At 37.7% G+C, this 10,329-nt stretch overlaps 1 protein-coding gene across 4 annotated transcripts in view; it reads right to left on the bottom strand.

The window, feature by feature from the left end:
- Positions 1 to 10,329, bottom strand: part of slc12a5a (solute carrier family 12 member 5a) — a 152,847-nt gene that overhangs the window by 10,062 nt on the left and 132,456 nt on the right. For all 4 annotated transcript variants that reach the window (XM_014008635.1, XM_014008636.1, XM_014008637.1 and 1 more), the window contains 11 exons: positions 7,714 to 7,768; positions 6,877 to 7,007; positions 4,518 to 4,765; positions 3,100 to 3,311; positions 2,798 to 2,965; positions 2,005 to 2,103; positions 1,118 to 1,175; positions 813 to 987; positions 604 to 722; positions 333 to 431; positions 130 to 249 (listed from right to left, as the gene is read on the bottom strand). In XM_014008635.1, coding sequence (XP_013864089.1) covers positions 130 to 249; positions 333 to 431; positions 604 to 722; positions 813 to 987; positions 1,118 to 1,175; positions 2,005 to 2,103; positions 2,798 to 2,965; positions 3,100 to 3,311; positions 4,518 to 4,765; positions 6,877 to 7,007; positions 7,714 to 7,768 — 1,484 coding nt within the window. The remainder of the gene's footprint in view (positions 1 to 129; positions 250 to 332; positions 432 to 603; positions 723 to 812; positions 988 to 1,117; positions 1,176 to 2,004; positions 2,104 to 2,797; positions 2,966 to 3,099; positions 3,312 to 4,517; positions 4,766 to 6,876; positions 7,008 to 7,713; positions 7,769 to 10,329) is intronic.

Here is a 10,329-nt window from a genome sequence, read left to right as displayed (position 1 = left end):
ATATATATATACTGCATTTTCCATATTCCAGATTCAAAATATTCCAAACTGAAGGCAGCTTTTCATAAAATCAGCACAAATGTTCCCCTCCAGTGCCACCACTCTGTCCCAAGGTTGCGCCCCACTCACCCTGCAAACTCGATATACTTGTAGATGGAGCCGGCAATCACCATGGCGACAATGGCATAGTACCAGGAGCAGAGGAACATAAGAGTGAGACACAAGCTCATCCCCAGGAAGGACAGAGTCCTGCAGAACAGTACAAAATGGCAAATCCATGTAAAGGAACTACGGTTTGATCTKAAACACAAAGACTGAACTAATGAACTGACCAGTGGTAGAACTTGAAGCGGGGTCTCCAATTTGGAGTTCTCAGCAGTGTCTGGACAGCACAGGCCAGATTCACAAACATGTAGCACATCAGGAAGAACCTGCAGGATGCATTTTAATAACAACAGGGCTTCATAAAAACGAGATGAGGTCAAAATTAAGCCCATAAAATTTGGCAATACAATCAAAAACATCTCAGGGGACTGATTGTTCTGGACTTACAAAGTACTATTCTTTGACAAAAAAGACAATAATAATTTTTTTAGCTCTTACATAGAGAGGATAGGAGCCACAGAATCCAGAGACGCAATGAGGATGCCGCTCTCACAGATACAAGCTGTCAGCAGRAGGGACCATGTGGGCTCTCCATTGGCCTTTCCATGGCCAAAGATCTGAAGGATGAACACAAGAGGGGGAAACAAATGTTACCACTGCTCTTTTAAGTCCTTCTTTTTGTCCCAGTACGTTTAACACAGACTGACCCGAAGGGCGGGCACGATGCCATCCTTGGCGATGGCCTGCAGGAGACGGGGAGCGCCTGTCAGACTCTGGAGCCCCGCCCCACATGTGGAGAAGAACGAGCCAATCACGATCACCCACGGTGACGGCCATGCTAATGTGCCAATAACCAAGTTCCCATGAACACCCTCTCCAAACCTAAAAAAAAAAGGATCAAGGGTAAAATTTTCAAATTGCAAACAGCATCCATGTCGGAATCGTTTAGCGCTCAGTTTGAGTCRATTTATGGAGACAAAGAGCTGTCTTGGTGCAGCAGGGATGGACTTACTTGTCCCTGAGGACCACCCCCTCGATGCAGGCTCCAAACAGGAACACACTGGACATGTCTGAGAAATTATTCATCAAGGACATAAAATTATTGCAGTTAAAATGATTATTTTTTTAATAGATAGTGGAATTTGACATTTTCATTGCTAATATGTGTCTCACATTTTACAGGACTCAATCAGAAAAATTAGAAACCTTTCCCACTAAAGATGCAATTAATTTACTGATAATCAAGTTAACTTTGCCGAGAAAGGACACAAATCAATCAGGGATCAGTGACATTATAACAAACATCCTTAAGGTTTATTAACTTACACTTGCATAGGCAGCCAGATAATGTGATTAGAAGTCCTAATTAAATTTGTGTAGACTACAAGCTGATTATTTAGAGAAGGACCAAGAGCGTTTCAAGATGAGTGCTTCAGTAGATCATACCTTTTATTTTTAAGCATGTGTAATCCATCTAAAATTTACACCGCTGCCAAAAAATATACAATTTAAAGTGAGAAAAAMGTCAACTCATAAAAAAACGTTTCAAAGCTGATTCAGAAGTTCTGGTTTTGTGATTCTAAAGTTGAAACCAAATGTCAGCCCTCAATTAATACATGTAGATTTTGGACCATGTGTCAAAATTAGACTGGTATCATCGCAGCAGTGGCCTTTCCTAATTCAAAGTGTTAACATTTAATTATAAGGCTCCATGCAGATCTTTTCTTTTTTTGCTGCTTCTGTTCTTGWTCATTAAAAATCCTGTCAGAGTTTAACTTTATGCACAGTTTAATTAGTCCTAAAAATTCACCGTACTGAATTTTATTTAAAAGTCTTAGGTTTTAGATTTGTTTCTCTAATGTTTCCTGCTGTCTTGAGGGATCAGTGGTGAGAGGATACAGACGGTGGAGGTGGTGGTGATGGCTGCAATGGTTCCAATGGGAATAGACTTCTGGGCATCACGCAGATCTCCAGAGCGGTTGGATCCGGCCATGATTCCTGAGGAGAAAGGGGAGAGAGGAGAGCTCTGATGAGATGTCAGATTTATACACAAAACACAGACTGTTAGAAGCTGCAAAAGAAAACAACTGACTTAAAGTGTCTGTGATGTGTATATTCTTCAAATACAAAGTCAAAGAAAGCCTCTTTATATTTAAGAACCTTGGCAGAATACACACAATTTTACCTATTTTGTCACATAACTGTCATGTTTTCTTTTGATTTTGACTCAGCGAAAGTGAAACAGGAAGTGACATCAAAGGGGAACTCTTTGAGAAAAGGAACTCTGGTTTTTATTTATTGAAGCAATATTATTTGAACTCTGACTCTTCTTCATCTCTCTGAAAGTGACTCAAAATAATTTAAAGAAACATCCAGTTCTTCTCTAGAGTCTGCGTTGTTAGCTATTTTAGTAACATTGTTCACATGCAGACATCCCCCTTTGACATCACTTCCTGTTACTTCACATGCAAATATCTCAACAAATGTTCATCTCAGCGGCTTGAAATTTGTTTAGTAAAATGTTCTAAATGTTGTCTTTCCAAAAATGCCTTTGCATTTATTACTAAAGTTTGATGTCACATGCACTTTAAGCTCTTGTATAAATACTGTATGAGAAGAACCACGTAATCTGTTTAAAAATCAACAACAAAGGTACAAAAATACAGCTACAGTTTGAGAAAGCAATGCTCACCTGTCACGGAGGGGAAGTAGATGCCAACAAGCAGGGTAAAAAAGCTGGTGATGTCTGCTAACACGTAGCGGTTAGCATTGGTCAGAGGGTCATCGCCGTCTTCCACTGAATCCACTCCAGCTTTAGAAACCAGGTCACCTTTCTCATAGTAGGTTCCAAACAAATTTTCTGAAATGAAAAAGGTAAACAATAATATAATGTAAAAATAGCTTTAGAAAACAGGCAAAAAAAGTGTCCTCATTCAAAATTTGTGTCCAACATAAAAACATACAGAATAACTAATCCAAAACAACTGCACCAACCCCTCAAGACTCCACTGGTGATCCCGGGTATTCCCTGGATCTGAGTCACGTTGTTCATAGTAAAGTATTTGTCGCAGGTTGCATTGAGGAAAGGTGAATCACAGAACATGCGCCACAGCTGGGTGGTGACTGTCCCGTTAGCTGACTCTATGGTCTTGGCACAAACATCAAAGGTCTTCCACACCAAAGTGCGGTTTCCTAAGACACACACACTAAAAGAAGGACAAGAACAACATGTTTTGGAAATTACAATATCTAATCACTACATATCATCCTCTTCTATTTTTATGACTAACTTGATTATTTATGTAACAATAAATTCAATTATTCAGATTAATAAAAATGAAAGGAAAGTAGTTAGCAAAGGAATACTTTAATTTGATGTTTATAATTGGCTCATGACAGGAAGAACAATCATGACTAATGCTGTGGAAATCTCAATTTTTTGTGTCAACTTAGTCTAAAAATCTAATAAAAAATAAACATCTACACCACGTGTGTCAAACACAAGGCCTGCTGGCCTGTGTGGCCTGCCRGAGGGGGGTTCCCTCCCAAAAAAATTAAAAAAATTACCCAACATAAAATTTGTTTCTTATATCAATGGTAAACTTTAAACTTTTAATTTAAATTTACGGTATCCTGTCCCTGAGCTGTTGGCTTGAAGTAACTGAGGAATTTAGTTGGATAGCACAGTGTTAATGTCTGAAAATAAGCTGCTTTAAAGTCACCATCAAACATAAACTAAATCTGCCATTATGCAGCTACTCACTAGAAACTCATCAGTGAGTAAAACTTTTTTGTTTTACTTTTAATAATATTTCTATATTTATTTCAGATTTAGTCAGTCATACACTTACTTCTTATCAGTGTTTAAAATAGGACTTTTTAAAACTCAATTTAGTCAAAGTTAAACATGAAATATCAAAGTTCATTACAAGTGGCCCTTCGAGGGCCACCATAACACTCATGTGGCCCTCGGTGAAAATGAGTTTGACACCCCTGATCTAGACTATATACAACTGTGTATCCATAAGCTTCTTACTGTGCAAGTTTCAGTGTAAAACGTATTAAACCTGCATGCAGAAATTAAACTACTAGCATGATATTCACATAATTATAAAAATACCCCTCATCCAATTTTAGCTGTTTGAAGCAAGCAATAAAATAAAAATATCCTGGAGGACATTAAATAATCTAATGCAAATAAAAGCTGCAGTTTGTTAAAATAATACTAAAAAATTAACTACTGAGCTGAGTGCAAAGATTAAAAAGGGTTTATTTGTTGCACCTGTTTTGTTTTGCTAGTTTCCTTTTATCCTCTCATTAGTTTTTTTTTTACTGCTTCAATTTGATTAAAGTTATAGTTTTGCTCAGTGGACCAACTCCTCTGCTGTGACGTCTCGGCTGCAGCCACTCACGGGAAATCGGGTGGTTCGATGGCGGTCTTGATGACGCCGGCATAAACAGCCAGGATGGAGAGGATGACGCAGGCCAGGAACACCAGAGCCAGCTTGTTGACGTACTTCACGCCAACAAACACGACCGTGGCCATGGAGGTCAACAGGATGGTCCCGTACACACGCATGTTATTCAGCAGAGCAGCCTCCGCCTCGGGTCCCTCTAAACCCTCAAGGGGAAAGATGGCAGCTTTGGGGACGATGTAAATCTAAAGCAGAAGGTTAAATTGCTGTTATTATTTATCACAAAAAAATTAAATAAAAGAGCTAGAGAAAAATAAATTTCTTAGGTAAAAATCTGATTGTTTCTCATGGACTTGGTGGAGCTGGTTGTTTAGAGATTACCAAACCATGCAGTATTGTATAAAGTATCTCAAAGTGATACTTGAGTAAAAGTACAAGTATCTTATAAAATACTTCGGTCAATGTTAAAGTTTTCTCTAAAAATATTACTTGAGTAAAAGTCTTAAAGTATCTGATATTTTTTGTACTTAAGTATCAAAAGTAAATTTCTGACACAAAATATACTTAAGTAAAAGTACAGAGTAAAAGTGAAGTTAGATTTTCCAAAATGACATTTATTGTGAGGTGACTTCTCCAAAAAAATACTTTTTCTAACGGCGTGCAGCTGTGATGGGTTGTGTACAAGCTAACAGGGTGTCAGAATGGTATATATTTATACTTCTCATCTAACCACAATTAAATTCACTTTATCCAGGAGACACAATTTATCAGGATAGTATTTTTTTAAGTAATTAACAACTCGGAATAAAATAGGAGCAACGACTTTCTACTTCTTACCTTTAATTAAAAAATGTAGTGAGTAGAAAGTACAGATAATTGTGTAAAAATGTAATGAGTAAAAGTAAAAAGTACGCTGAAAAATAATTACTCAAGTTAAGTACAGATAACCAAAATTTCTACTAAGTATTTGTACTTAGTTATTTTACAACTCTGAAACCATGACACGTCTGTAGAGAAACTTCATGGTCACATCACCACTTTTATGCTGAAGATTAAAGCAGCACACTAGCTACTATAATAATCATCCTAATTAGGGAACTTAAAATGCTATTAATATTTAAAATAGACAGCCATTAATATACTTCTACTATTACTTAATCTAAGAATAGACACATCATGATATAAAAAATCAGTAAACCCATAATTATTCCATCACTGTCTGTTATCAGATAGAGATGAGTCATTGCAAGACTGTTATATAATCATGGGGATTTCTGTCTTTATATAAAACAAACTGCATTTTTTTCCCCAACAGAAACACGTAAAACTACCATGAGTTGTGGCTCAGTTCAGACATTTGGCTGGAGAAGCTGCTCCAGTGCTAATAACAGCGTATCACCAGGCAAACAAATCTCCTGCCTCACTGTGAACTGTTCGTGCTTCCTAAAATAGCAGCTTCAGTTTTGTGTGCTTGGCCTGGGTGGAAGGATGAAACATATTCAAATCAGCCCTTTGCAGTTCCGCTCTTCACTATTCTGTGGGGATTGTCATCTCACAATGGAAACTAAGCCAGCTTTGACCCAGAAGACGATGTTAACCTCCAGGCACGATCAAACTCTGCATAACCGTTAGAGGAAACCGGGAGAACAATAAAGAGAACAAAGAAAAAGGAAGAGGGGAAATAAACCAGAAGTACAAGTACAAAACCAACTGCAAGGATTACATTCATGCCATAAATTCAAGGAGTACAACATTCTGCCAAATATATTGTACTTAATGCTGAAAGTGGTGAATATTACAATTTTTAAATCCAGTCCATACTGCTCCCAGACCTGCTCTGGTCATGCACAGTTGCTCCTCTGATTAGAATATTTGAGCCACTTGGAGATTTGTGCTTAGGATTAAAAATGAAGAGATCATCTTCCTGCTGCTGAGCAACAGAAAAAAAAGTGACAAGCATGGATGAGATTAACGAGCAATCATGGTTGCTATAGGAACACTGCAACGGAAAAATTCCTGTTTTTGTTGTTTGAACTGGAGAATCAAACCGGCATCAGCTACAGATATATATAATAACCCAATCTAAAAATACATTTATTAAAAATATATACATTTAGACTTAATGAATGAACATTAACATTAGGTTTTTRAATATTTCTGTGCAGTTTGGTTTTCTGACTCATGCTACATTTTTGGTAAAGTTGTCACAAAATTTAGTCGTTTAATACAGCATGGTACAATAATCTTAATATGTATTGCCAATATACTGTACAATATACTTAAAATCAATGTTGCTAGAGAATGATGTTGAAATTGCTAAAAATGGAAGGCAGAAACAGAAGAATTTGGTTTTTACCAGGAGAAGCTCGATGGCTCCTAAGATGTACATGGCTCCAGCGTAGGTGGTTCCCAGGTAGAAACAAATTCCCACCGCTCCCCCAAATTCAGGACCCAGTGAACGGGATATCATGTAGTAGGAGCCCCCGGCTGCACACAAACACAGGAATCCAAGAAAAACACAAAAATATACAATTTTTTTTGCGCACTGAGAAAACTTTTTCAGAGTTGAGTTAGCACATTAGAGCATTAGTGTAATTGCACAACCATTTTCACTGTTTTCCAGTAGTAAGCTACTAATTATAACTCTGGTATTCTGGTACAAGCATTGTTTTTTTTCTGGGCACAGTACTTTTTGTATTTGTGTGGCGCCATGTTGTAAATTAATTAATTGAGCATAAATAATTAGACCTTAATCAGCCCTTTGCGGCAGCATCAAGGCTGCTACCAGCTATAATGCAGACAGTTATAATTGCAGATGCGTGCTCCTCTACAAGCCTGTAATTTCCTCTGACCCCTGAAGTAAGCGCAGCAACTGCTAAGACGCAGACCATCATTACTATGTAACCCACATAACCAAACATAGCTACACCGAATGTTTACGTTACCAAGAAATACATGTGTACAAATTCTGATTTCAATGCGTGGCATTTGGCTGATGGTTTATTTTGTGTAAATAATGCGTGACGACAGAGTTAGAGTTCACAACCCCCCCTAGACTGAAGCTCTTAATGTTTCTGGTTATATCAAGCTGCGCTGAGAGTGATGTGCCAAAAGCAATCAGTGAGAGGAAAATTTTAGAAGTGTACAGCGTCAAACAGTGATGACTGTGCAGCACCAGCGTCTGCTCACCCACCTGGCACTACTCCATTGGTAGCGATGGCACTCATCGAGATGGCAGTCAGCATGGTCTGTAAGAAGGAGGGAGGGGAAACAAATCAGATCATATTTGTCAGATTCTGCACGTTCTTTGAGTGAAATAAAGGCTTGATTGCTGACTTTTCCATTCTGTTTTAGATTTAAAAAGTCATGTTGAAATTATTGTTCTTTTTTCCCCTACAAACCATTACTTTAAGCTTGATGCACCATATGGCAAAGCATTTGAGATTTTACATTTTTGCTGGCATCTCTATGACTCATTGTGTTGAGTGCACAGAGATAAATGCCAGCATGGACAAGTTCATCATGACAATGGATGCAGACGTACAAGCAACTACATGCTTATTTTTATTTTGTCCAAAAACTGGAACTATGATGTTAAACCTGTCTTGTCGCACTTTATTATTCAAGAATTAGCAGTTAAGGTACAGATGAGGCAGCAAATTTAGTTACATCTGCCTTTCATGGAAGCAGGGGATCATGTAACTGTCTGTGYGCTTATGGACTCAACTCTGTTTGTTAGCTAAATAACTCCTGAACACCTGGACAGATTTAAATGAAACTCTCAGAACTGGTCATACACTACAACTGATTACCTTTCCAGGTAACTCCGATTTAAGATGGATGCTAAAGCTAAGCAACATTAGCAAAATAACTGTACATCAGTCATGTCACAGACACCAAGCTAAAATGTGTGCTAGTAGCTGAGAGTCATCCTCAATACGTATTACAAGTGCTAACATGCAGGAGGCAGGTGATATGCATTTCTCCAAGTAAGCTACTTTTTACATTTTTCAATGTATTTGTCATACATTTATATATATATATGCTGTTGTTCTTTACATATACTCTACATAAACACTTTGCAGTAATGCTAAATGCTAAAGCTTCCTGCTTAATGACTCGATAAATAATAATGCAGAAGAGCCTTTCACCAGCTGTCAGAGGACATACAGAAAACTAATCATAACACTAATGTATGTCTGGCACTGACTGCAAGGAAAACACCATAAGGCCACGCTTGAGCAGAGCTGCTTGTAACGCGGACAGTCAGATCTGAGGCAGAGATGGGTGCAGTGAGTCGAAAAACAGGCCAAAAAAACACACAGAGTAAAAAGCTGTTTGAGAGACAGACTCAGGGAGGGATTGTGGTGTTTTTGACAGTACAAAGAATGCATTAAGATTTCATAATTCTTTCAAACACCATTGTTCAGTTTCTGAGCTCCTTCTTACATCGTCGTCACATGAAAGAGAGTGGCACAGACAGAAAGAGGAGGAGACAGGAAGCTGGAAGACTTCTGTGCACTTTCCAAAAACAGCTCCCACTTTTGAGCATTTTTATTTTTCTAAAAAAGAAATGGAACGAATAAAGGAACAAAAAAAGTATTTGAAAATATATTTGAGTGTATTTAGTTGACAATAACCAACAACACTTTAAAACATCTCTAAGTCACATCATAATCAAGTTCCTCAGATGTGGAAAGTCAAAACTTTTGGTTTTGCTTTAATACAACTCTCTGAAAGCACTTTGTTTTATGTTCTTTTTATACAGGTAAAATATTTTATTTTTTGATATGTAATGGTATGCAACTATCAGTAACAGTCTGTCATTGCTCAAAGAACTGATATATGTTTTAAAACTGCTAAAATAAGCAAGAGTTATTAACATTAACCTAAAAAAACACAGAAGTTTTCCAGGAGTTACTGACATATTGTAGTGACATTGAAAGTTCTTTTTAATACTGATTTAATTTATGAAAAGTACACATTGTTGTGATAATTATATTTTTAACTGAACCTATAACATTTATTATTTTTTTTTTCTTAGAAACAACACAAAGACTCTCATTGATTCCAAACCCTGGACGCCAACGCTGCTTATGTCCAGCTGTCATCGGCTCTTTCTCTGTGAAGTCTGTAATGTGGTTAGAGTTACCTGAGGGCCCGATGGGCTGACAATAAGAAGTGAAGAGTGAGTGAATCACTGATTCTCTGTCTAATCTGGTCATAATGAGGCCACAAGCTCTTCTCCCACCACAGCAGATAAGACAGTAATTGTTTAAGTGTTTTATCTGATGTGGGCCGAAGCCACACAAAGGTAGCCAGCCGCATACCAAATCACCGAGTCACCATGCAACAGTGCAGAAAAGTCTGAAACAGACTTGTTAAGTTTGTGCAGCCTGTTCAACATAACGGGTTTGCAAGGACTCTGTTTGCTGAATTTCATGTTTTAATAAAAAAAAAAAAAAATAAAAAAATTGTATAGGTCTTCTGGACGGGTTCTTCTCTAATGAAACGTTTCGTCTCTCCTCCAAAAGACTTCTTCAGTCTGAGAGTTTCAGGCAAAATTCAGGCTTTTAAGCACTGCTTCCATGTGACTGATACTCACATCACATGGCTATCGTTGACATCTAATTAACACCTATTGTTAACTGAGACGTTTATTTTCTAAACATGATGTCCCAGTGGCTTTCAAACCCCAAAACACATTACGGCAAAGGCGGGTTCACCCCAAAGATCCGGTGCCCCGGCACAAACATATGGAAGCGATTGTGTTCCATAATCCTAATTAAAATGGATTAATAGAAATGCT

This window comes from Austrofundulus limnaeus, unplaced genomic scaffold (genome assembly GCF_001266775.1).
Source record: "Austrofundulus limnaeus strain Quisiro unplaced genomic scaffold, Austrofundulus_limnaeus-1.0 Scaffold51, whole genome shotgun sequence".
Classification (NCBI taxonomy): domain Eukaryota; kingdom Metazoa; phylum Chordata; class Actinopteri; order Cyprinodontiformes; family Rivulidae; genus Austrofundulus; species Austrofundulus limnaeus.
This window is presented reverse-complemented; position numbering and strand designations above follow the sequence as displayed.